This window comes from Harpia harpyja, chromosome 2, assembly GCF_026419915.1.
Source record: "Harpia harpyja isolate bHarHar1 chromosome 2, bHarHar1 primary haplotype, whole genome shotgun sequence".
Lineage (NCBI taxonomy): Eukaryota > Metazoa > Chordata > Aves > Accipitriformes > Accipitridae > Harpia > Harpia harpyja.
This window is the reverse complement of record NC_068941.1, coordinates 31,376,663-31,404,007: the sequence shown is the minus strand read 5'-3', so window position 1 is coordinate 31,404,007 and position 27,345 is coordinate 31,376,663. Positions and strand designations below refer to the sequence as shown.

At 38.7% G+C, this 27,345-nt stretch overlaps 1 protein-coding gene across 1 annotated transcript in view; it reads right to left on the bottom strand.

Annotated features, from left to right (window-relative positions):
* Positions 1-27,345, bottom strand: part of COL25A1 (collagen type XXV alpha 1 chain) — a 335,707-nt gene that overhangs the window by 27,440 nt on the left and 280,922 nt on the right. Inside the window, exons 18-30 of the mRNA XM_052774794.1 lie at positions 26,441-26,485; positions 13,336-13,398; positions 12,553-12,621; positions 11,593-11,637; positions 9,528-9,572; positions 8,900-8,977; positions 6,676-6,699; positions 5,186-5,230; positions 3,558-3,602; positions 3,172-3,252; positions 2,365-2,427; positions 611-661; positions 221-247 (exon numbers count right to left, since the gene is read on the bottom strand). Coding sequence (XP_052630754.1) covers positions 221-247; positions 611-661; positions 2,365-2,427; positions 3,172-3,252; positions 3,558-3,602; positions 5,186-5,230; positions 6,676-6,699; positions 8,900-8,977; positions 9,528-9,572; positions 11,593-11,637; positions 12,553-12,621; positions 13,336-13,398; positions 26,441-26,485 — 681 coding nt within the window. The remainder of the gene's footprint in view (positions 1-220; positions 248-610; positions 662-2,364; positions 2,428-3,171; positions 3,253-3,557; positions 3,603-5,185; positions 5,231-6,675; positions 6,700-8,899; positions 8,978-9,527; positions 9,573-11,592; positions 11,638-12,552; positions 12,622-13,335; positions 13,399-26,440; positions 26,486-27,345) is intronic.

Below are 27,345 nucleotides of genomic sequence, written 5' to 3'. Positions count from 1 at the left end.
TGTTCAGGAGAAATACTACTCAGAAACAATCACAGAAAATTTAAAAAGCTTTTAAGCTATCTATTAATATTAAAATCTGCTTTAAGGTTTAAGAATATCAGAAACATTTATTAAATGAGACATAAGACAAAACATAGCTGCATGCATTAAAGAACAAAGCATGACATCAAGACTTTGCAGACATCAAAAGCATGACTATTCAAGACAGCCATTAATTTACCTTTGGGCCAGGCAGTCCATGAGGTCCCTGAAAATAAAGATACCATTTTTCATTACAAATATATGCCACAAATTTTTAAGAGTTTGTTGCTTTGTAGGGGTGCAAGTTGCACCTGTATTTTTGTCCTCACAGATGAAATGCAGCTGCCAGTAAAGCAACTGTAAACACCTGATTCAGAGAAGGAACCAGACCACTAGCATGTTAACACTAACATTTGCAGGTGCAATTTGTTTCTCTACTTCCTATGAATTTTAAGACATGCAGAAAAGGTCCTAAATTAGGTCCCTCTCTAATGGTACCACATACTCTCATAGCACTTCTATTAAGCAGGCATTAAAATTACAAGAGGGCTTAAGGCCTTTCTAGCCCCGCTCTTCCTCCCAAGCTTACCATAGGGCCTGGAGGACCATGTGGCCCTGGTGGTCCAGGTGGTCCTATCATCTACAGATAAAAAACAACGGCATTAAATCATGCAGAGTAAAATACCAAAAGTCAGACTGCCCCTTCTTCTGTTGGTAAGCACTCACAAACATAGCAATGCAATGGTGCACATTGACAGCATATCTAGAAAGGGGGTTAGGAATGGGAGTTATTTTGATTCGAAAGACAGGGTACCTGAAGTTTAGATTTGCCTGTGCCATATGGCAGCATGCCTGTCTCCTGACTCTTATTCCTAGGGCCTAAGATACACTTTAAGACACTATGGGGAAAAAAAGATCTAAGACAAACAGTACTGAGCAGGGATGCTTGAACTTTTAATATTTTATGGTATGTGCTCCTTAGTTGTCTCTGTACTACATAATCTACAGAAACAGAAGATGATGTATGCTTTTATTCCTCCCCAATACTGATGAATGGAAAAGATACTGAATTCAAGCTAGGGTTTGGCATATTTTCAAAATTGCCTTTTGTCTCTCCTTTTATTTCATTTAACCCACTTGTACCAAGAATTTCCTAAAGCCATTAAAATAGGTAATCAGGTTGCTCAGCATTTAGTGCATGCATATTCTGTGCTGGTTTTCTGTGTTCCTAACAAGTCCATGAAAGAGAATTTCATGATGATATTTACAGTTTAATATCACCTCTCTTCCTGGGTTTAATCCCAAAGGGCTGTTATTGTAACCTGCAAGGTGGCAACAGGGATGCTAAATCAGGTCTCCAGACTTATGCGCAGTCCCTCTGCTACACTAGCTGTTGGTGATGGCAACAGTGGTAACAAAATGAGGTTTGAAATGTAAGACAGAGATTCCACCATCTGTGAAATCTCCTGAAAACTTGAAAGCCTTGTTTCAAGGGATAACAATCAGAACAAGATGAATGAGTTAGTGAATTAATTTGTAACAAATTAATCTTCATTTCAGAGAAAGAGACTCAGAGATACAGGGTGCCCAGCGTGTCCTGCGATGGCAGAGGGTAATGTCTTTTGACGACTCAGAGCTATGGCTCCAAAGACCCAGGGCATGTCACCACTGACAAGGTAGTGGTAGTTAACTTCTGCTCTGAGGGTTCCTAACTTACTGTGCCCTGATAATGTTAATGACCCATATCATAAAGGTGTTGCGTGGGGAGGTGTTTTGGTTTGTTGTTTTGTTTTTTTTTTTTAATGCCTTTACAATACTTTGAAAAATCAGGAGAATGTCTGGTCTCATAAAACTAGTCTCTATCTTGGGTCACATGTCCCTATTCCTGACATCTCTGAAGTCGGTCTACTCTGGTTCTCACTGGACTTTCTGAGATCCCCAGAATACAAGGTGTTGAGAGAGATCTGGTTTTGTTGGTGTTTTTTTTTTAATCAGTTTTATCTCTCTATTTTATCTTGCAAAGCATTTATCTTTTGATTCATTACAGAGCCAGAAGGCTTTCACTGAAGTGAGCAGGACTGTTGTTCATAGTGAGAGAATAGAACAGAACAGGATTATATCACTAGAATTTCTTAAACAGTATTTAGTTCTATGACCAGAAGTCCGTTCATTCTCAAAAGGGCAAATTATTCAAAGAAGAAAAATGTTTTTAAAGTTCAAGTGTAGGAACCATCAAGGATGTCAGGAAAGATCAGTCATGAATATTAAGTATTGTTCAGAATCAAAAGCTGGAGAACAATTACTGGACTGCTATGTTCACTGCAACACCACACTGAGACTTACTGAAGGACCTTGGGCACCAGGCAAACCAACATCTCCTTTTTCGCCTTTCATACCATTGGCTCCCTACAAAATCATTACAAAACAGTGTTTATGAACAGCTTTACTCTTATTAGCAATCAATCTAGAAATGATAATATTTATTTGCAAATAATTATAATTTTTTTAAAAAGAATAATACAGCACACATAATGGAATTCCTTTTTTTTTTAAATTTTGGTGTTACTTTATTAATAACTGTTAACAACTGTAAAGATATGCTTTTATATTGTCAGCTATGAATTGTGGCATGATATTTACGACAAGTCCTTAAGCTGGCACTCCATTCATGATATATTGTACTATGGATACATTTTTGGAATTGTTTCTATTTTTACTGAGAAATTTCATTTGTACATATATATGTATATAGGAATAGGAAGAATGCATCCCATAAATATTGATGCATTTTCTCTCCCTCCTCCAAGTCATCTGAAATTGCTGACAAGTGTTCAAAACATAGCTCCTTTCTCCTACAAGCTACACTTGCCCAAGTTGTGCTATACATTTCAAGAGAGGTACAAATCTGATCAGCATGCCGACTAAACTCTCTCTTCCCAAAGCGATATTCTGTTTGACTGTAAGAGCAATGAAAAGTTCTGACGATCTTACACCTCGTCCTAGATTAGCTGCAGAACAATCTCAGAATTTTCCTCCCCAGTGCTTTCTGTCCCATTTGCAATTTATCAGCACTGTTGGAAACTCCTGATAGTGGAAGAGAGAAAAAAATACAAGTATTTTAGCTAAAATTAATTTATTTTTCATACTCACTGGCAGGCCAGGCAGTCCAATTCCTCCCTTTTCTCCAGGCATTCCAGGATCACCTGTATCTCCTTTTGAGCCTTTAGGACCCTAAAATATGTACTTATTCAGCAAGTCATATGTAAAAAACCCAGACACACCAACAGAATTCTAGCTTTGATCCTAATAAGCAGAGTAAGTCATTCTATGGCTTGACCTTTGTTATTAATATGTAGAAATGCAGCCATTGTTAGACCGCAGAGTATGCAGCTACATAATAATGATCTTTATTAATTACTATCATTATTATTTAGATTATGAAATCTAAGCTACAATGTGGGATCACAGAAATAATCTCCTGAAATAACCTATGGTTGCTCACATGATCTTCACTACATGATTTATGCATAATGTACCTGCTCCCCATCAACTCCTGGAGTTCCTGGGGATCCTGGTTCACCCTGCAAAAGATAAGATGGAATTGGATTATCCCAATTGTCCCAGATGTTAGAGGAAAGAGCCAGAGAAATTGCCATAATTAACACCACCACCACCAGAGAATATTCCGTCAAAAAGAACAGCATATATATATATAATACCTATATGCAACATATTGAATAAATAGCCCTGCTGATTAGGCCATTACACAAACTTTGGGTTGTATAAAGGCCAGACAAGTGCATAAAAAAGAAAGGAAAAAGAAGAAACCTCAGAAGCCTGGTTAAAAGACCCCAATCTAATGGAAACCTTGTCAGTTACTGGAATAAATGCGGAATCATTGTTCTCTACATATGCAGGTTAGACAGAAACTTGATGTTTTCTTTCCCTGGCTAATATAAATCACCCAGTGAAGGAGTTCACGTTCACAACATTGCCCTATGACCGGTTCCTGAACAGCATTCTCCAAGGGAGCAAGTTACATTGATGGGTAGAGACTCTGATACTGGAAACAAACTCCTGTAAGGTTGAATTCTGCTTTACGTCATTAATTTCGAATGAGAATGCTCACCCATATGAAGGAACACAACCTCTTCCACACTCCAACTCCTTTGTGTTTTCCAATATACTCCAGGCTGCAGAAATGCTGGGTAGATCCTAATGCAGAAAGCCATTTCTGCACACTTAACTGTGTATTCCATTCTGGTTTCTCGCAATTTCTCAAAACTATTAACATGTATATGTGATGTATTTCCATATGATCCCTTGGATGAAGCCTAAAATTGAAGTCTCTAGTATTGTTATTGAAGCAACAGGTATTTACTCTTGGAAGAGCTTAGAGTCACTAATAGAAGATACGGTATATCTAGTATTTAAGAAATAGGAGATTTGTCTCAACTAATTTAAAACCAATTTAAGGAGGGTCCACTAACTGCGACACTTTTTTTTTTTTTAAGTATAGGCAAATTTATTATTTAAATTTTATAGAACAGTGCAGCATATGGTATTCATTGCCTCTGTGTGGGCTGCTCACTAACATTTCTGTTACTGCGCATAGCACCAGCCAGGTGGGATTAGCAGGCTTGGGTTTGCAGCCAGGCTCCTACCCACATGTGCATGTTTTAATTTTTACTGACATCAGAAAATACTGTGTTTATTTGGGTGGGCACCACTGTAATATAAAAGCTGCATTCACATGCACTCACACTGTGGCCAGTGGTGCCTAGCACACAGTTTTGCCTACCTCATTCCCACCCAGCCAGAAGTGATGCATAGGAGCCACTGTCTGGTTGTGCTGCTACTTTGCAAAGTCCTGGGGAACAGCCTCAGTGCAGATCCATGGGGGAGATACTTCTGCCCTGTTTCAGTACTAATTAGTTTTGCTGGTTCTCAGCTGAGCATCCGTGTGTGGCAACTAAACAAAGCACCTGTTCTGGAAAGCTACATTTCAAAAGGCTAGGACGAAGTTTGAAACATGCCATATTTGGTAAAATTACAGTTAAATATGCTGTACAGGAGAGCTCCATGTACTTGTATGCACACATCAGTAAAAAACCAGAAAATACCTCCACCCCTAAGATACAATGGGTAAAATAAGGAAGATCACCTTTGGCCCTTGCAGCCCTTGGGGTCCTGGTGGTCCTGGTGGCCCCTAAACAGAAAAATACAAACCCCTCAGCTTTTAAATAAATTCTTGCAGGACTTGCCATGTAAACACAGGCTGAATGTTAATATAGCTACCATAACAAAATGAGTTAGATTTTTAACACAAAGGGAACCAAGACCAGTTATGCACAAGTTGTTAATTTATGACAACTCTCAATGACCAGAAGGGTACCACAAAAAACAATGTTAAAGTAACAGTACAGCTCATATTTTATAATGAAGTCCTGCTGCTCCCATTGCTGAAATGGCAAAGCTCCTCTTAATGGCAGGGACACCAAAACTCACCTCCGCCACATTTGCCGGCCCTCGCATCCTGATCCAAAACAACCCAAGGTCGAGAGAAATCTCCAACTGATTGCAAAGACGATTCTGCTAAAAGATGCTAAGTGCATTTGGGAATATGCAGTGCTTCGTGACATTGCCATGGAATAAGTTGGAACTATTTCTTTCATTTCTACCTCAGGCTGTGAACACAGTGTCACGTACCAAATATTTGTCTCGATGGTGCACAGTGGGGATGCTTTTAAAAAAACCAACAACATTTACAAATCCCCTCCATTAATATAAAGACAGCACTTGTACAGATGGGAAAACAGGACTAACAGCAATCTTGCAGAGAAGAACTTGCAACAAAAAGAAGAGTAAAATTATTTGTTTATACCAAGTCTGCAGCTTTAAGGGAAGGCTGAACCTGCAATACTATAAGCATCTCCTAGCTGGTGTCAGTGTTCTCAGAAATTGTGTCTGGCCTGATGTGGCTAAACCTCCCACAGAAATTGGCTGGAGTAAGAGCACTGGAGCATTCAGTCATCCACATATTTTGGGGACAGGTGCTGGAAAATTTATCTTTATTTCTGAGATCTGATACAATGGGACAAGAGAATTCCTCATACTTAGGCTTTGTACTTAGCTTTACTTATTTATAGTTAACTGAGGCCTTTTTTCAGAAAATAATTAATTTGCATCCAGCCTGAAAACTCCCAAATGAAGTTTCTTCACAAGCCAATTTGAAAGAACTGAATTTCTGCCTTGAAAGTAACGTTGATAATAGAAAATTGTTTGGTACTCAAATCGTGCTTCATGTTTTCGCTTGACTCCCATGTAGACACACACAGAGGGGAACATATGCCAAAAATTCCAAAGCAGCTATCTGTGTACCTACAGAAATATCGAGTTCTGTATTTTCCTGGTGTCTTACTTAAGTGAACTGAAGTTTTGCCATTAATTCAGCAGGAGCAGAACCGGTTCCATTGTTGAATGGATTTCAACAATGGGGTGTCTGTTACGGGAACACCAAGCAAATAAATAAATACATCTGAGATGAACCAGGTCGACATCCAACGAAGGCATGTCCTGAACTAGCAGAACTATGAACATGCTACCACACAAGGAAGTTCTACAACACACAGTAAGTCATGCAATAGGAATTACCGTGACAGTCAGGGTGGCAATCCTCTGTTGGCAAAATGTATTAACAAGAGACACCGTTACCAGAATTGAACAAATATATAAATTATTCTGCTTCTACAATTATCATCTCTACAAAACCTATGCTGCATCTGGGAGACACCATGCGTCCAAAAAATAAGAGTAAAAACCAGGTTATTTTGAACTCCCATTGTTGTATTAGCTGCTTGGCTTCTCTGAGAATCAGGATTTTACATAGGTGAAGACTGCAGGTTCTTGTACAATTTAAGAGATCAAATAAATGATGACTAAAAGTTCCTACAAAGGTTAAACTATTGCAGCTACTGCCTTTTCCCTTAGGAAATTCTGCAAAATAGGTCTGAAGAGCAATTTCGATAGAGACATGAATTTTGTATCTGGTCCTCCAAGTGAAAGCCACTTACACTCAGCAGGGGTCTTGCTCAAACTATGATGATAATTTTAAGATCGCAGTTTTCACTGCTGATGGACTAAGACATCTTATTCTCCACTGACACATGAGATTGAGTAGGAGGCACAAGGCAAAGTAACTAAATTATTCTGAAGCTTCTAGGCTGCTTGATGATTTATTACTAAATTCTAAAAAAAACCAGACAGGCAGCCCAGATCTTGCAAACTCTTGTCAACTTCTTAAATCAGCAGGCCAAATTCTGCACAAGTTCACAGCTCAGTGCTGAGCACTGAAAGTTCTCATTTACTTCTATGGGAGACCTGGAAATCTCAGAGCCCCTAGAATTTGGCACCAGGAGACTTAGGAACGGGTGCTTGCCATCTGAAAGGACTGAGCTGGATTTGGCAAGGATATTTTTGACTGATCTTATATAATCTCACTTACACCATCCTTGCACAGCCATTCCCATTAATATCAATTATTTGTTGCCCTGGATCAGAAGGTGATGACATTTGAAAAGATTTACAGTGGGATAAGGGCCTCCTAATAAGTTTCAACCACTGCAGTAGGCTTTAGTCTCTTTTTAAGACTCTATATGCTGCAGCTTTTCTGAGGAAGCTTGAAAGTAACATTGATGCCAGAGTTAAGATACAAAGACAGAATGCAGGAGATACAGGAGCTAAAGCCCCCAGTAAATCTGTGTCTGGTAATATGCAACATTAATTTCAGGCTACTTTAGGCATCTAACCCGGAGAGTGATTTAAAAGACTGAAAGTTGTGTGTTTGAATTCCCTTAAAAGTAAACCAAATGAGACAGATATAATGCAGAGCCCCACAACATACCTATGTGGACTTCCCCTTAGACACCATTCACAATGAAAGAGTGGACTTAGCCTTAACGACATTCAGGCTTTTAGATTTTAGTAAAGGCAGAGATTTTTTATTTTTCAAAAGAGTCTTGAAAACCAAATGACTGGCCAGACATCTATCCACTCCCACAGAGTAAATGCAAGAAAAAGAGTTCAGCAGCTTCAGTGAGAAAATGATCAGATGCACAATGAGCCAAATTCAGTCTTCAGTTGCACATAAGCAAGCCATTCACTTTGGTGGAGTTATACTGCACAGAATTTGCATCTGAGTATACTGCAATGTAAATCACCTTGACTGCAATGACATATGTCAGCTTGGTACTTTGCTTTTATGCAAACACTCATTCATTCTTTTTGTAACCCCACTTTAATCCTCTACACTTTTCTGCACACCAGTCAAAATAAGTTTTCTGGAAATGAGTAAGTGGAAAGACTGGTGCTTGGTCTATTTAACATACTCAAGTTGCTGATTGAATCCACAGCTTGCTAATGGAACCATGTTACATGGTTTCCAAATCTCAAATATTCTGCTCTTTGTATTTTATAGGAAGAGGAGGAGGAAAAGGAAGAAAAAAAGAAATGTCAATATTACACTATGTGAACTGAAAAGCAGACGCTTCTGTTGAACCTATGTATGTGGTTTATTACATGAATTCAGCACTAAGCACCAGAGCCAGCAACGAATCAGCTTTATCTTCATTAGATGATGTCAATACTCTCCAGGGGAAATGAAATTAACTCAGCTAAATTTTATCAAGGAAACTGTTTGTCTAACACCAAACAGAAAACCTGGTTTCCAAGTGTAGAAAGAGATTCCCGATTAGTAAGCTCAGCAAATCTTTGCACACAAAATGATTTCAAGGTCTACACAAAAGAGAAATACAATGCTGTCAAACTGCTTTTTCCCAGACCAGACTAAGCCACTCCAGCCTTGTTAATGTTTGCGTACCTGCAGAGCTTCATGGATATTGCCATTATAATCAATTATCTCTGTTGCACCTTGGTCACCCTTCTGTCCAGGTGGTCCCTGTAATATATTTTCCATAAAAATTTTGAGACACCTGCCAAAGACCATTCTAGACACTTAACTACTGACACATGCTTTGACTTGATTGTGCAGTGTTGGAATCTTCTTGTACTTAAAATATATTACTACAAACCACAAAAGTTAGCATTAAACTAAAGATTGTTTTTAAAGGAAAACAATTTTTTTAAAAAGATAAATATAAACAAGCAAATCAGTACACAGTGTCTTGTGCTGCATCAGGAAAGTGAATATATGAAACCTCTGAGGTCAAATGTTTAAGCAGTTCCTATACTCTAGTTCTGTTTTGGCTGTGAACAATGTCAGAACATCTGGCATGTAACATCTTGCCCATGAGCTGCGAACAGGAGACTGCTTCAAATAGTAGCAAGGGCTGTTATTCATATTAAAGGCCAGTTAGCAACATACGTTCCACCAGAGTCAAGTGCCCAATTTCACCAGTTTAACTGGAGTTGCTGCTACAATTTTAATTCATAGTGTGGACTGAATCTAAGAGTACAAAACAAACAGCTGAAATAAGAAGTAGACTTACCCGTGGACCTGCAGATCCCGTGTCACCTCTGTCACCAGTATCACCCTATGTAAAAACGATATTTGAAAACAGATATGCCATTTGACAATATACCACGTAGTTCTTCCCTTTTAAATATGTTTACCTTAAATGAACCAGTTTAAAAGGCCTCTCATCACAAACAGAATGTGGATCTTAATTAATTAAAGGAAAAATTCCTTCAAAATCTGTGTAGTGGCAGGGTTGACAATGATGCGTTTGGCTCTGTGTGAATTGTTACAGAGTGCTGTATTGGTTTGGAATAAGAAATCCCAAAGAACCAATAAAAGACAGATTACCAATTAACTAATTTGTATAACTTCCCTATTCTTAATGGTATTTTTATCAAAAGCTTCGAAAGAAACCTAGAGAAATGAAATCACTCAGTCTGAAAACACTCAACTTCTTTAAAGGTGTGTTTCAAAGTATAAATTTTTCTTTCTGCGATCATGACTCCAATAACTTTCTGAACTTCCCTGCTCTGAGTCGTTGCCTCCCCTACAAACACAACATTACTGTCAGCATTAGAGTTCCTCCACTCCCTTACTGCAACACGCTTAAGATCTTTACTATCTTGCACACAGCTTTTTCTGCCTGGCTATTAGTAATATGTTTCAAGTGATGGAGGGACTTTCAAACATGTATGCATTCATAACCCAACAGCCAGTGACTACAATTCATTTCATTCTACAGTCACTTTCATAGCAAGATCTTATATTTTTATATTACTCAAAATTAATTTGGGTAAGAACTGCAACTTTTGCTCCTGTTGAAATCTATAAAACTTTGGCACAAGTCAGGGAAGAATGATTAATTCACCAGTGGTAATAGAAAATACAGAAAACAGAAAACTTTCACAGGGCTAATGAAGGAATTCGGAGAGCAGGCTGGCGGCAGGACATAATCAAGGTTCTGCCATCTGCCTTTCCTTTCAGTGTTGCCTTGGCAGCAGCTAGTGAATGTGTCATTGGAATTGTTAAAAAATGAAGTTCTCAACCACTGATTGACTTCGGTGGGCCATATTTTCAAGACAGGTATGCAGATAAAATGAAAATTGTGTATCCTTTTTTGATAAAAAGGAAATTAAAGGGGATATCTTTTATCTTTTTGGTGCATTTGGGAGGTGCCCAGGTACTGTAGGCAAATGAGAGGCTGATGTACTCTTCTACTCACTCTGATGCTTTAATCCCCTCATCAGCTCCCTCACTTTCCAACGTTTCTTTCTGATGAGAATGAATGAGGTTAAGTGGCACTTATTTAATCATATCCTTAAGCACTGTGAGTGGGCCGCTCTTCAAGGACCTTACAAGTACTGCAAACAGTACCAGCCTGTGTTGTCTTGCATCTTTATTCTGACAGTAGACTCAATAACCACCTAAACAAATCTATTTTCATTTTGCTTTGACTCCATAATATAACACAAAGGAGTCCAGTGAGCACAGTATTTGCACAGTGGATGAAGTAATAAAAAAGCATATATTTTATCTCTCTCTACATATGTGTGAACCAACTCTATCTATATAAAGATGGATGGATAGATAGATGTAATCAAAGTAGTTTTTTAAAGTAGGTAAAACAGTAATGTAACCTACAAGTCTTGCCTTTGTAGGACTTCTGGCCATCATATGTCAGCCTGCAGTATGTGGAATACCGCTGATTCCTAACTCACCACAGTGTAGATCCACAAAATTATTGTGAAAACAAATTAAATCTCCACAGGCATAGTCAGGTGTTGGTTCCTGGCATGTGCGAGGACTAACCCACATCAGTTACACAGAGAAAAACCAAGTTGCACAGTGAAAACCAGAGCAGAGTGGAATAGATGTTGTAACAGGAAAAGAACTAGACTCACAGCGTTTAAAACACACAGGATTTGACTCTAATAGCTAAAGCTGAAAGTCAGAAGGTTTCACTTATAAAGAACACTGCAGACTGTTACAGGTTCTTTTAAAGAGATAAGTGAAGTTTCTGTGAAATGTTACAAATAATTTATCCTAAAAATCATTGTGTTAATTACTCCACTAAAGACGGTTTCTTTACTACTAACCTTTGACCCTTTTGGGCCTCTAGATCCAGGTTCACCTGTTTTCCCCTGTTTGAAGGAAGATAGACAGGAGAAAAATGATAGAGAAATGGGAGTGCAGAGAAAAAGAAATTAGTAATGACTAGCTACAGTATGGAACAGCAGAAATACTTCATTTTATATGACCAAGATAATGAATCTGTAAAGGCACTGAATTTAATAGCACCCGGAGTAATATATTCTTTAACACCAGCATGCAAAGGCCACAGATTCCATCATTCCAAAGGAAAAGTAGTATTGGCATTAGGAAAGAGTAGACATCATTAACATTGGTTTGCAGGAATGACCTATGTCATTCTGTAGCTCCTGAAAAATGACAGCTAAGAGATAGAGAAGATAGTTAAACATCCTAAAATAAGGAGATTATAATAAAGTGTTACCACAGTTTCTTTTCCCAACAGTTCAGGTGAATACAAGCTAACTGGCCAAGGAGCACAGAATCTGCCTTATTATTTTCAAGATATATTAGGAAAGGAAAACTTGATGGTTTTGATGCAGTGGAAAATATTAAGACAATGCTAAAATGTAGTTAGAAAGATCTCTTTCTAACAGAGTTAAAAAACAGCATGCAAAATGGATTTTCTCTGCATTCAACAGCTACACTGGTCAAAGAGTTCAAACTTCGATGCTGAAAGTTAGGGACCTGGAGGTCAGGACTTTAGCTGGAATGAATTAGGCCAACTCCATGACAGTGTATGTAGGTAGAGTCTTTACTTTGTAGACCAAATAAGAGTCCATTCAGACTGCAGATCCACAGCTGTGAACACAAAACTGCCATTGTCTTCTGGACTGAGCTGAAGTATTTGACAGCATTTTCATTTAAAAGCCCACTCACCAAGTTTTTGTTCTATTTTTTTCAGCAGGAAAAGATGTGTTCATAGGTGTAAAACTAACAAAACATTTCCAATGTAAAATCAGACTGACCTTTGGTCCAGGGACTCCAGGTTCACCTCGCTCACCCTTCCCAACAGGGCCTGCCTCTCCTCTGTCACCCTATTGCAACAGATACACATATATCACAAAATACTGGGCAGTCTTCAGCACACCACCAACTCAGCACAACCAAAGAAACCAAACGATCAGAAGAAAACATTTCCAAGTTCATCTGTGACATGTAATGGGTTGGGGAACTCTCCCCTGAGTAAAAACAGTCTTGAAGGCAAAAGAAGGCAGCTTCAAAATGGAAATGGGATTTGTAAGGTATTTTTTTCCCTACTCTGAAAGGACTGGAATAAAGATTGCCAAACTGTGAGACTGTTTGTAGGATTCATAATATTCTAACTGCCATACAGTGGCTAAAAAAAACCCCATAGGAAGAAAGAAAAAAAATACAGGTTTAGTGGATCTGCATTTTCAGTCTGTTGTGTAGTATCAAAGTTCTAATACCTGCACACACTTTTAATCTTTTTTTCTAAAGAAACATTTATGAAAATATTGTTTCTTCAGTCATGCATATTCTGCCTCTTGAACAAGTAAGTTTTGGGATGCTAACATGAACAAAGGCAATGGATGAACTTAAGGTATGAATGGATATAACATCTGCCTTCACATTGTTTGAGGGCATCAGTACAAAGACACATATATCATAGCACTGGTCCATGAACTATGACTTTCCACATTTTCCTCCATTAGTACAAGTTCTGAGGAAGTTGAATTTGACATTGGCTCTAAGGGCTTCTCACCAGAGTGTTGGACAATTACGCTTACCTTTGTTCCTGGCAGCCCTGGCAACCCCGGTTCTCCTTGCGGACCAATGAAACCTGGTTCACCCTTTAAAAATACAGTATGAGAGGAATGTTAGATTATTTATTTAGCAGTATGTAATTACAGTAACACAAGTTTCTTTTGGATAGTATTTTCCCTGTATTGCTTACAGCTCTCCAGCTGTGATGCAACAGTTATATAGACATACTTTTCATCATGGGTAACTTTTATCAGCATAAATTCTTGTAGCAAGCCATCACACAGCACATGAAATGCAAATGAAGCAGAAGGTGTCAAACATAGTTTTTATGAGGTTAAGGACTGTTAATATGCAACCTGGTCTACAACATAAGATACCAAACTAATATCAAAGCAGCCTGAAGGCAGAAGGGGAGTTCTGAGTGACTCCTAAATTTAAAAAGGGACAGTTCATTTCAGCCATGTGTTACGAGGTACTTTTCTATTGCAGCATGTGAATAGATGGCAGACAGGGTAAGGGTATGACAAAGCAGTGACAAATGGAGAGGCCAGGTGGTACTGTTGCAATGTGTTTTCAAGGGAGGTACTTAGCTGCATCATCCCCAAAAAGGAGATCAAAAGCAATCTCATTTCAAGTCAGAGACTCCCAGCACCATGGTACTCTCCCTCCTCATTCTGACAGTAAAATACTTCAGTTCTCTGCACCCGGACAACTTCTCTGGCTGTGAACAGCTGGGAAAGAGACACAGCTCTCCTCATTCCCTCTCTGTTCTGCCCCCTTCCTGCCCATTCATTTTTACAAACATAACAGCCATATAGCAGGAATCAAGCTGAGCTGCAGCAGAAGCAGCATTAAGCAGAGGAGTAAGGACATATTTTATTACCTATCTCCATGCCTGAAGGCGGATAATGGAAGATTAATAAGCCACATGTTTTCCTTCACAAACTCCCCTGAACAAGGTTTCCTGCTATTTAATCTTGCATTTTTTCACAAAAATTTGAATCAAGAAGATATACCCATAAGCTATTGTAAATTTTAAAATCAGTAGTGTCACCCAATTAATAAAGATATATTTATTAGCCTTTTAACAATATCCCTGAACTTAACGACCAAAAATTACCCATCAAATGCCTCTTTAAATAGCTAAAAGACAGACTTGTTATAATCCTGTATTGATATAATTACTGACAACATATAGAGACAGTGAATATAAGCAGTTGGATAATGTTTCTCTTCACCTCTTGGCCTCCATAGAAATACAGGTATGCTGCACGGGGCGAGCAAATAAGGAAGTATTCTTGCACATTCGTCTGCACTCTCATCAGCAATCCATCATTAACAGTTCAAAGCAAAGCAGGTCTCTGGCAAACCTATAACCAGAGATACCTTTCCTGTGGCTATATCGAGGGCCATAGCAAGCTCTCAGTGACCTCAATTTAGATTATCAAAAAATAAAATTAAATAATGAGTTTTCTCACAGGAAGTTCCAGCTGGTCATGGTTCAAAATGTGATAACAAAGGAATAAACTAAGACAAACATGTCACAGAGAAGCATCGGGGTTTTGCTGTCATAGGAAAATAACCTCACAGTTTATATAAGTCTTTGTATTAGTGCATACCAGCAAGAGTAACATAAGGTTGTCATTGCAGATGGAAGCACTTTAATGTCAGTAAATTAAGAACAGTGCAGCTTCAATCATTTATTTTAGAATGAGAAGGGACTCGATAGCCCCAGATTGTTTTAATACTGGCTTTACCAGGGCTAATTTCTTGGCCAGCTAATTATGACTTCAGGTAGAAGAAACATGCAGTGACTACATGATTCAATCTTTTCTGTGGTAAGGCTTAGAAGTGTCATTCAGAGGTTGATGCACAGCTTTTGAGTCAAATTCTCACACTTTGCTCAGGATTATACCAGTTGCATACCACAAGAAAACTTCTGGCCAAAGTCCAAAAAGAAGTCCCACCTTCCCCCCAAATTCCTGAACAGATAGGAAAAAGGTGCTTTGCCATAGCTAGTGGAATTGATAAAGGAAGAAGCTGGTGACTTAATTAGCACAAGTAGAAAGCATCTTAAATGACACAGAGCTTTAAAACACTATCAAATGTGGAGTGGAAGAAGTTGTGTGTCAGTAGAGACTGGGAATTGACTGGGTCAGTAGCAGCTCTGCTGAGAAAGACGTGGCGGTTATGGTGGGTGCCAAGCTGAACATGATCCAACAGTGTATTTCTTACCACACGTGAAAAAAAATGCAGTAGTTAAGACCTGGCTACATTAAGAAAAACATGCAACTCTCCCTCTATCTAGTGCTAGTGAGGCTAAGTAGATTAAAAGACAGATCTGATTTGCCATCTGAACTAAGCTTCTGAGTAAAAAGACAACATGTTTGGATGATTTGAAACTAAGTCATGTCCTCTGTAATATTTCAAATTTCCTGAGTGTAACCACAGCATAAGGCATTAACTAAAATGCTCATTGGGTATACATCTGCACCATTCAAAGTTAGTGGAGGTAACAACTGTATCAGGTTGGTCTCTGGCATTTCTGTCTCAGTTACTCAGAAGAGAAACTTTTACATGAGAAGCAATGCCCATTCCTTGTACCTACTGTATCCTGCAATTATATTCTGCAAAAATTGCTGGCTTCCAACTTTATGTTATCCTATATGCCACTCAGATAGCAAAAAAAGAAATGAGAATCTATCAAAATTAGCACTGCCAATGATGTGTGAAATGTAAAGAAAAGTTTCCTCTCAGTAAGACATGCTGATGTCTGTTATGCAAAGGCAAGGAAGAGACCATTCTGATTAGTCCATCACACAAACACAATGCCAGAGCCATAGAGGAATGTGGTTAGGAAATTAAGGACCAAGGGTTTTAGTTTTTGTTTTAAATATACAACATTTGTGATTTAGCTGGCACATCACTGCAGGAAAGCAAGAGTGAAGGCTTGCTGGCAACTGCACTTTGATTTGACAACATTGTAGCTCTGAGATTCACTGAAGCATCTCCTGATCTTAAGTCTCCTGCTTAAATGAACTCAGAATTTGTTCCAAACTACCGTGAAATGCTGAGAAGAATGCAAGGAACTGGAGTAACCAAGATTTATAATACTTTTCTAAACATCTCACTACAACTTCTTACAATAAAAAACAAAGTTTTATCTAATAAGAATCTACCACTAGCTCCTTTGCCTGCGAAAGCAGAGGCAGGAACACAAAATCTGGAAAGAGGAGTTAAACAGGTAGGTTTTGAAAGAAGAGTAAGGAACTCCCCCATTTGAAATACTGTTTGGCAGCTGTATAGAAAGCCATCAGCAAGTGAGGACTCTTTGTGCATTTTAGTTTAACCCTTTGGTACAGTTATGAAATCACTGCTTAGAAACCACCACATTGCACAGGAGGTAAACAGGATGAATTTCATTATTTGAATTTCATCTGCTGTTAGGGCTTGGAGTAATTTGTATCAATCATACAACACAGGCAACTTGGTGTTAAAAAAAATCAACAAGCTTGTGCATTGCTTCCAGTTTACAGGAGTGATTTGTTATCTTTTTAAGAATAATTTTAAATGGCTTGATAGGGTAATATTTTAAAAGACTCCGAGACTACCTCTGTGTGTGCTCATTTTCACCCTCAAATGTTTGTCAACTGTAGAAATACGAATTGGTCAGACAGCAAATGATATACTACTATTCACAAACCTTGTTAATGTTCACTTTCACCTCTTATCATAAAATGTCTGAAACAGAAAAGGGCCCTATAATGGCATGCTGTACACCTAGCGTAATGTGAGCTCCATCAGAATTTAACAGTAAAAAAGCCACCTTCTAATTTACTTCAGAAGATAGTCAAATTTTTATGAGGATTATTATCTAGACATATTCATAACCGGTCTTCATGATGATCAAAGCTTTTATGGGTTGAGGCAGAGGCTAGCTTTGATACTAGAGATTAACCCTAAGACACACTGTTTGCCGTCGCTGTCTTCTTTTAACTTTTATAGAACCTGTAATTGGCTAAAACATGGACTTTCACTTAAAAAGCTGCAACAGTTGAAATCCCATTTGCAATGCTAGTTGCAGTTTCAAACACCACTAATTTGGCAACAGTTTATTAACAATGTAGTTGTAATACCATATTCAGTTAGAATTAGCCTTCATTGCACAGCTGAGACACACAACAACATAATTATTTGAAACTTTGTTCTCACAGACAGGCCCAGTCCACTTCCAGTGCCTGAAATACACAGCTCTATGCTGATCCGAGCAGCCAGCAGAGAACAGCAGTTGTTGGATACACTGTTTTCCCACAGAAGGCTCTTCCTTCTATAATTATTCTTTTAATGAATATAACACACATTTTCCCATCCAGATCAATGTTTGCCCAAAAAGAAAACCTGTGCTGCAGAAAAGCGCCCAAACCATCAACTTTCTGTAACAATGAAATAAATTCACTTCCATTTCTGAAATTACTATTGAAGTCACTGATAAAATATTTTATTGTTGCTAAAGCCATAAAACACACGAGCGAGTTATTCCCTTTACAGATATAAACTGTGCAAGAGCTCTTAAATTTTTTTTTAAAGTCTCCTGGCCACCTTACTATGTTCCTTCTACATCAGATTACTGCATTATTTTCTCTATGCTATAGAAATGAGACTAAACCAACCTTTAGACCATGAATTTGCAAGGAACAATGTCATTTCAATCCTTATCCTTATCTAGTGCTATGCACTAGAACTAGCCAGAGAAGGTTAAATGTCAAACTCTCACCTTTATTGCATAGTTCATTGGTCCTGAAATATTTTATTCAGTGTCTGCCCCAGTGCTGGGACCATGGCAGTTCTGTGCCTCCACGCACCTTTCCCTGGCGTTCACTTGCAAGTGTGAACGTGCCACGGCCAGGACTCCCGCGTGCACACCTCTGGGTTGGCAAACCACACCAAAGCATCCAGAATTTCTGTGGAGCGTTCTGGTAATGTGGGTCCACCCCGCAGTTTCCGTACATGGAAAAACCTAGCTGTCTGGGCTAGAGGAGAACCCTGACATGCTCCAACACACAACTCAGGGGCAGGCCTGGAGCTTCCGAACTCCTGCCTGTAGGTCTAGCAGTTCTCCAAAAATTCCTGCGTCTGGCATGGGGCAGCCTGCAAACTCCTCAACAGTCACAGACCTTGGGAGAGCCCAAAGTGTCCTTTCTGACAAGCACTGACGTGGAAGGGTCCTCATTTTAATCACATCAAGAGACCAAGGTATGCTTGTCTTAAATGTTACCCTGACTCGCTCGTAGGCATATTTAAAACAAAACAAGTATGATGTCCTTTCCTTGCCTAACTCTACTGAAAGAATCCTGCAAAGGTGGACATATATAGAAGAAGAGCTTGCAAAAAAACCCCCAAAACCCAGACGCAAGGCAGTTGGGAGAACAGCTATGAATTTATAATAAACTACATTTGGTTCACTGGTGCCCCTGTTGATTTTCCAGAAGTTGCCATTTGCTGCCCTCAGACTTTGTTTCCGAGTTTGCCATCGAACCAGAATACTGCAACCTTTCCACTCTGGAGAGGAGTGAGGGCCATATTCTCAGGAGTCTGGAACATAGCAATCCACGGCAATTGGTGAAGCTGTGCTTGCTCGTGCCCTGCCTGCACCCGCGGCACTCAGTTCCAGTGAAGCAATTTCTCAGAAACTCAGCTGGCCTCAGACTACACAAGTCAGAGAGAATGGCACCTTATACTTTCTCACTATGAAGGGCATTAAAGGGACTTTATATATAGCCTGATGTCCATGGGAATTTTGCTCTCGGGAGGGCTACAGTTTTCAGCTCATACGAAGGAAATGAGCACGGTAAAAGGAAATCTGATAAAAAAACCTGACCCCGTTTTATAAGGTCTTAAGGCTTTTCATACCAGTTCAGAACTGGCTCCAGAAATGGCCAGTTAAAACAGGTTGTCTGGCTCACTCATCGCATTTGAAACAATATCTTTACTCCCTAATCAGTCTCTAAACTTAGAAAAACAATTCTGGTTTAGAATTTCCAAATGCATGTTTAGCCTTTATGATTCATTTAGAGTTAGAGAAATAAAACCTTACAACCTGGTTAAAACCCTGAAGCTTCACAATGAGCCCTACTTTGTATAACATTTATTGCTTTTTAGTGAGCCTAATTTTCTCATTGCTTTTAAGTTCTGCCTGCTTAGAAGGTATGCTGCTTTGGAAGAGTGCTAACAGAACCAGTAATAATTCTGATTAATTCTGCATGCATTAGTCATATCAAGGACTTCTTACTTACAGGCTAATTGTAATTCAAGTCAGCATGGTACCTAGTTTTGAGGACTAGAATAAAAACACTTGTTGTAATGAGCACCTCATTTTTAATTGTTTGCGATGACTGAACTGCTAAATTATGAAGAGTCTGGCCCCAAATTCTTTCATTTAGAAAACAGTTAGGTGACAAATCTAAGGAATTTTTGTTGCTACTCTGAAAGATAAAAAACTTTATTGCATGCACTGATTTCTGACCGTCTACAATTGTGTATTTGAGACAGAAATACTTTCAGATTACTGATGTCAAGTCTTTGTGGATGACAAAATACTTGATTTCTGAATACAGCAGAATATCGGACTCTCAGCTTATTCAGCTGTTTTCAGAATTTTGGATTTGGATTTTTTTTTTTTTTTTTTTAAACAAAGGAAAATTAAACTATGCTATAAAACAGATGCTGTGAAATAGATCCTTATAAGCTCAGTCTTCCAACTAGTAATACCTTTAGAGGAAACAACATTCTGCATTTCAGTTACTTATGTTTTAGCCTTTTCCAGGAAAGAAAATGAGAGCTTTCACAATTTGGAGGATACAGTTTCTGACAGATTAATAAGAACTGCATATATCTCAAAGAACGGCCCAGTAAACACTCCTGACACATGCATACCATCCAATGTTAATGATGATTTCATTTTCTGGCCTTGATTCTCAAAATTAGTTCTGCGAAATTACACATCTACCCTGTGCAAGTGATTACTGCCATAACATATGGAAACCAGACAGCTAGGCATGAATGAACAAAGCTAGATATGTAACTACATACACACGGATATATGTTTGTATAGATAGTTCCACTTTCAAAACTGAATACTGAAAATTAATTGCACAGTTGTGTAATTTTTTTTTATTTTATACTTTGCCTACCCATGCATAGAGCTACTTCTGAAAACTAGCCCTCCAAATGCAGGTACTAAGTCCTATTCTTTTAGATCAGTTCCCATTTTCACCCACAACATGCATCCTTGTAGTCTGCTTTTCAGTATTTGATCTATACTACACTGCACATTTTCCTTTGCTGAGGCAGATGACCCACTCTTAAGAACACTATAGGTGAGTGATGAAAGGTTGGAAATTAGTTCACACTTGGATATTTCAAAATACATACCAGCTAAGGCAAGTGCATATCAGGGAGAAACCTAAGTTTCTATGAAGCAGGGTTTGAAGCTGAATTCCCACAATTTTCAATTGCTGCAATTAACATGTTCAGCACATCTCTGTACCCAGGATTTGGAGATGCCTGTCACAAGGTCAGCTGGTCCCTTCCAGCTCCTGAGTTCAGGCTAGAAAGAATTCTGAGTATGGTGACCTATAGGATAAAGATGAACTGAAGCCTGGGCAGGAATATCTGAGTCCTGGAAAAAATGGGAAGAGAGAGATATAGGCCCTGCAGGTTTCCTGGTAACAGTCACTAACAAGGAGGGAAAACAGGAAGAAGAATGGAAATATGGAAAAGGAAAAATGAATTAGGAAAATGTGCTCAGCCTTCCTAAGAACTCCTGGGGGAAAAGGGGATTTTGAAGAACTTTCCTATAGGCGGTGAATGGTGTTGACTCCAAAATGAAATGCTTGGAACTACCATTTACTTCAGATTCCCTTTCATTTTGTTACCAGATGACAAGGGCAACTTCTAAACACATGAGCTTCAACAACAGTTGCTCTCTTTTCTAAAAGAGTTTAAATAGGAGACTAACTTCCGTGTATCCAGCTTGAAAATTCTGCTTCTCATTTTCTCTGAAAGTTTTCTTTTGTAACGGAACTCACTGGATGAAAAGAGTATCAACTCTTCTAGAGCTAAAAAAATAAGTTCCGTGGAGCAGTGAGTTTTTCAGTCTTTACATGGAATTAGGAAAGTCACAGGATAAGATCTTTGAATATGAACAGAAAAAAAGACATTTAAGTAGAGAACAGATGAAAATTAGAACGGCTTTTGCTTTCAGAAAAAGAAAAAGAAAAGAAAAAAACAATTATTCAAATTCCTATACCCTTATCCAGGCTCTTCTGAAACCTTGCTCAGGCACAGTCCCAGGGAAGTCAATCCAAAGTAATTGTATAAAAAGATACAAGATGCTGTATATTGGCAAGTCTATTGAATCAGCCAGTTCCACTGGATTTGAAAACGCCAAAAACTTTCCCTACCTCCCAAAAGCAGAAGGGCTAAGCAGCCTTTCTTTTCTTGTGCCAAGTCATTCAACAGCAGTTTTCATGAACACCACAGAATAAAAACTTAGTTGCACTCACAAGCTTTGTTTCAGTATTTATTTTAAAAACAGAGGTAGAAATGCCAGAAATGCTAAAGAAAAGCCAGATCCTGCATAAAGTGCTGCTAATGAGAAGAGGCTTGTGTTCCGTGAAGGCTTCCCACTGCAGTGAAGAAGTTGAGGACTGTACTGCCTGAATGCCAGGAAATGCAACACAATGGATTTGAGAGATGTCTGACATTACAACGAATACGGGTATGCATGATTTCCATTACAGTGGGTGAGTGCTGCTTTGTATGTATCATCCCATGAAAGTTATGAGGTAAAACAGATATATGAAGTTTGTGTTTCACAGAAAGTATTCTGCGTCTGCTTGGTGTCAGTTGGGGGATATCAGAGCGATGAGTTAATATTCTGTGTTTAGGTGCCTTACTCGCTTCCCAAGTGACATGGTGGAACACATTCAGGGGCTCATTAAGTTTCCAGCCATTCCTAAACAGCAACAGGTGCTTGAGAAACGTTTCTCCAGCATGTCACAGACAGCTTCATCACTGTCTTGGAAATAACTGACTGCGCTTGTGTTTCCTCCATGGCACCAACTGACAATGAGGAGAGAACGAAAAAGAACAGGAAGAACTCTCAAAACATCCGCATGTGTGTAGTGAATGGGTCTAGAAAAGTAAGTGATAAAAGACCCTGCTGCATACTCTGAATTCAGATATGATACTTGCATGTCCGTCCATTATTGCTGTTCATTCAGACTCCAGTATCACGTTCAACCAAGCTCTAACAGGTTCCCGGGAACATTGATTAATTAATTGAAATGGCATTATAAGAAGCTGAAACTTTCCCAGTGATTAGTATTTATTAATCCTTTAAGTAGTTTGGCTACATGTTCAAGCATACTGGACTGGATGCCTTGGGAAGCTTCTTCAACCACGAGAAGATGAGATGTAGCTGGAAAGATATGGTCCACTGCCTGGCATGGCATTTATGTTTTCACAGGCTGGTTTAGTATTTGTAAAGAGTGCTATGTATGTGCACAGCTACCTAAAACATTTCATAGTATAGCCTGTCACTGTTGAGAGCTTCATTCACAAGAAAGCAAATTTGTAGTTCAACTAACAGATTTAAAGAAAAAGAGACTTCAATTCCTTACACAATAGTCAAACGGTAAATATTTAAGACCAGAACTACATCCAAGAGTTTCCTCTGTGCAGACTATCCCTACATCTAGATCTTCTTTTCTTTACATGGAAGTACTAGAAGATACTAAAGGAAATTCTTTCAAAATTAGGCAACACGGAGTCTTCTCTTGCCTCTTTCTTCTCACCTGTCTTGAAGATGCCCGTATGTATCAGTCTGTCAACATCCAACAATTCCAGTTTATGTTTAGAACATAAAAGCTCTGTAAACATGATCCTCAGACAACTAGTCCATTCATTTGAAATCACCTGTGTGATTTGAGTTACTGTATATCAAATGGATATGAACTTCTGCTATTTATTTATCTAATTTCCAGAAAATATATTTTCCCCATTCCTTGACTACTTGGCCAGTTGAACAAAGGTTTAAGCTATATCCATTCATCTACAGGAATTAATGCATTTCAGATGCACTTGCCACCTAGGGCTAACCTTTCAAACCTGCTTGGGAAATGTGTTTTACCAATAACTCAGGGCAAAAGCCAAAAAACAAATAGAATGTGTTAATTCCTAGAACATCATAGGAAGACACAAATTTGGAGAATGTTCTATAATTCCAGTTATACAAGACTGAAGAAAGATCAAAAAGTGCAGTGAGAACCCTAAAGATTTTTAGCTGCAAGGGATCTCAACAGAAAATTTTGTAGAAGACTTTTGAGTGTGCATGTGCATGCTTGCATAATGTAACAGAAACTGAAGGGGAAAATACTGCAGAAAACAAGAATAGTAGCAACATAATACCAGCAATACAAGAATATTTAGTTTTTCCTACTGGGAAAGAGATTAAGTAGCTACTGCCTTGTATTGAACCCTGTCACTTTCTCCTACACGTCCCTGCTAGCGCTTTGCTTGGGTTGCCAGATGTCCATCTCACAAAGTTTGGGAATAGCCTGCAAAATCCCTGCTGACAGCTAATGTGCTGGCATGCAAATGCACGAGAACTCTGTAATCCATTTAAGTCTTAGGAAAAACTTCCCTTATGGAAACTTCTTACATGCTGTAAAAAGTCCCTAGATGTTGTAATGACATTGTGTGACGTTTGTACTATGTCTGCTGCATATCACTATTAAGATAGAATAGCAAAGACATATCTTTGAGAGTTTTATAAAGTCCTGATGGAAACAGACCCCAGAAGCCCTGAAAAAAATGTAACAAACAACAAGGAACAATCAGGGAGAAAAAAAAAAAAAGTCATTGCTCCAAATAAGATTCCTTTCAATTTTCTGTGGAAACACCATGATAGCACCAACAGATTGCAAGTCCAGACAATTGGATTCCCTCCATGCTGAAGTTTCTCATGCAGTCACTTATTTCAAAGTAGCTCTCAATCAACATCAGTTCACTAGAATTGGGATATCACTAAGGTTGTTCTTGGGAATTGATGAGATGATTTTACCATGGTGATACATAAATCTTTGCTAAAACAGAGGCTGAGAAAAGGGGCTAAACTACTGCTTTTTCATTGCTGATGAGTGCCCATATTCCTAACTCAAGCCATTCTCTGGTTTCTGCTACCACTTCTCATAACACAGATGTAGTCTCTGTGACAGAAAAATCTAGGCTTTTTTCTACAGGCTCCTTAATTAAAGAGAGTTTAAAAATGCCTTGAATCAAATAGCACCCATCCTGCAAGTCTGATGTGACCAGATCTTCTTTGCTCTCTCCTATGCATGTTCTGCTAGCTTGCTTGTTACCACCCTAGGGTGCATCTAGCCACCTCAATGCAGAATTGCACTAGATGGAGTTTCTTCACTGAACCACAACTAGTCTCCCTCTGGCCTAGATTTTTAATAGAAGCTAGCATTCTCCTCAAGGATTAATATTTGACCAAATTATTCCATTTCATTCTGCAGGCAACTGTACTATTTTTCCACTGTATCCACTGACTTCTGAAACAAATTTTCACTGGGCAAAACTGCCACACTTCATCCATTTGTCACTTCACATCTTGCCTTTCAGGTGAATCTGAAAGCTGCCCTTCTGAGCCGTTCTTACCACCAACAAAATAAAGCTTAACAGTAATAATTTTCCCAGAGCAGAGACTCAGATTTAGACTTTTTTATTTACTTGCTGATGATATGCATGGACATGCATGGTCTGCATGAACACAGAGTCCCCAAAGACCAGCCGTAACTCCAGCTGGTTTTGGCAAGTGCGCCCAGAACACTGGCACTGACCTCCAACTGAGCTACCTGTTTGCTCACTGTTAAAGTAAACAGTATAAGGATTGCTGTCAAAGGTCCTTAAAAAAATACAGTTTCATCACACAAAGGACTCTGCTCCTACATGATCTTCACTAGTCAATATAGGGTTCATTCTCACAGAAAATGAACAACCTCCCTGGGAACTATATTTTCAGGTATTACAACACACAAACTTTAATATGCATGTTCAATTCTTCCCATAATTCGCTAGTAACACAGAAGGGACATTATGCTTCAATACTGTGGCTATTCACAGGTCCCTTGATAAAACCACTGCAAATGTTACATTCCATGAGATAAATCCTGAATCCTACCAAAATGGACAAGAGTTTGGCCTCTGGCTTATCCCCCTTGTTATTGGAGAAATGATATAAACTATCTCCTGAGGTATACATAGGCCCATGCCAGAACGCAAAGAAAAAATTTCAAAGAGATTTTGTTTTCTGAAAGAACAGTCTTTGCCACGAAGGAGAAGCAACCACTCTAATCTGGACTCAGAATATGTGAAGCCACTCACTTTGTGCAGCATTGCAGAGTTACAGCTCAAACTGTGCAAGTGTCTGCAACTCCCAATGCAACCACTTATGCTAGAACTAAACCAACCACATGTCTTTTGTATCAACGTGCCTAAAGATCCCAGACAAACCGGAAGCCAGGGACTAAACCAGGTATTAGGTCAGGGACTGTAGCTAATACTGAATAGAATCTTATTAAAACATTTTGACTTGTCAGTGGAATCACTGCTGTGTAATGGAGCACAGAGTATTTTTGTCGACAGAGCCAGTTCTCCACAGCCTGTGTATAATTAATGCAGTTCTCTAGCTGGAGGCATGGTAAATTCAGTAGACTATTGCGACTGGAAAGCACCCATCAGAGTGGAAACCAAGTAAAACTTTGAAAACAAGCCTCTTCCATTAAAAAAAAAATATAAAACCCTACTATATTAGATTATTTTTTAAAGCACTAGAATGCAATGTTCTACTTCACATTTTAATGTAAGATGTACTGTTTGCTTACTCATAGACACTTTAACGAATTTTCCATGTGAAACCTTTCTGTGACAATCCTCAGTTCAATACCAGAGACTCAGAAGAAGATACAGCACAAGTACAGTAAGTCCATTTTAGCCACATTCTTGCAGTCTCCCCCTCTTTGTGGTGTCCCCCCAATACAACAGAGAGTACAGTTTATTTACCTTTATCCCAGGGAGTCCAGGAAGCCCAGGAAGACCTGGTTCACCCTATACAGGAAAATTACATAATATTACAGACATTATTCAGTTATGGTCACTATCCAGTGAACACCCCTGTATATTCTGCAGCGAGATAAAAGAGCATAGATGACTGCTAGTCGGTTCAAGCAGGACCGATAATTTTCAAAATGAGTGACTTAAATGTACAATTAGTAAGAGTCTTGTTAAGGCTCTGGGAACCTTGGATGTAAAGATGACACCCAGGCTGAAAATCCACATCAGGAAAGCCAAAAATGAATTCATGTTAGCCTTCACCAAAAGAGAAGAAAACAAGCAGCACTGGTTCATTTTACACGCTGCCGTTTCAGTTCCATACTTACGACAGATGTTTAATTCTGTTCCATTTTCAACTCTGAGCTAGATATTGTGCTGTGTAGCTGTCTGATTTAGCTACAAAGCAATTCAGAAGAGCTTGGTTTAAATTGTGCAATTCAGGCAGGACTGCCTAATTGTAACTGGGCCATCATTTTTATAGAGCTATCCGTAGCATCACTTCAGTGCTTGCTATTTATCTGTGAATATACATGCTGTCATGAAGGATAGTAGGAATGTAACCTTCTATTGCTTTACTCAGAAACGCCTTGCTTATTTAAAATTGCAATGAAAAGACCTATAGTACTGCATTTGCAAGGGTAATTTTGTAACAGGAATTGAAAACTGAATGTATTAATTTTGAAATGAAGTTGATACTAGTCTAGAACAAGAATGACAACATTTGCACAAATGGCCGTTTTGAGATAGCTAAATGGAAAGATGTTGTCTAGGGAAATAAAGATGATGAACAGAAAAAAAAAAAAGAGCAATAACACATGAAGAAAACATTATTTTAAAGGCTGGAGATTTTATTT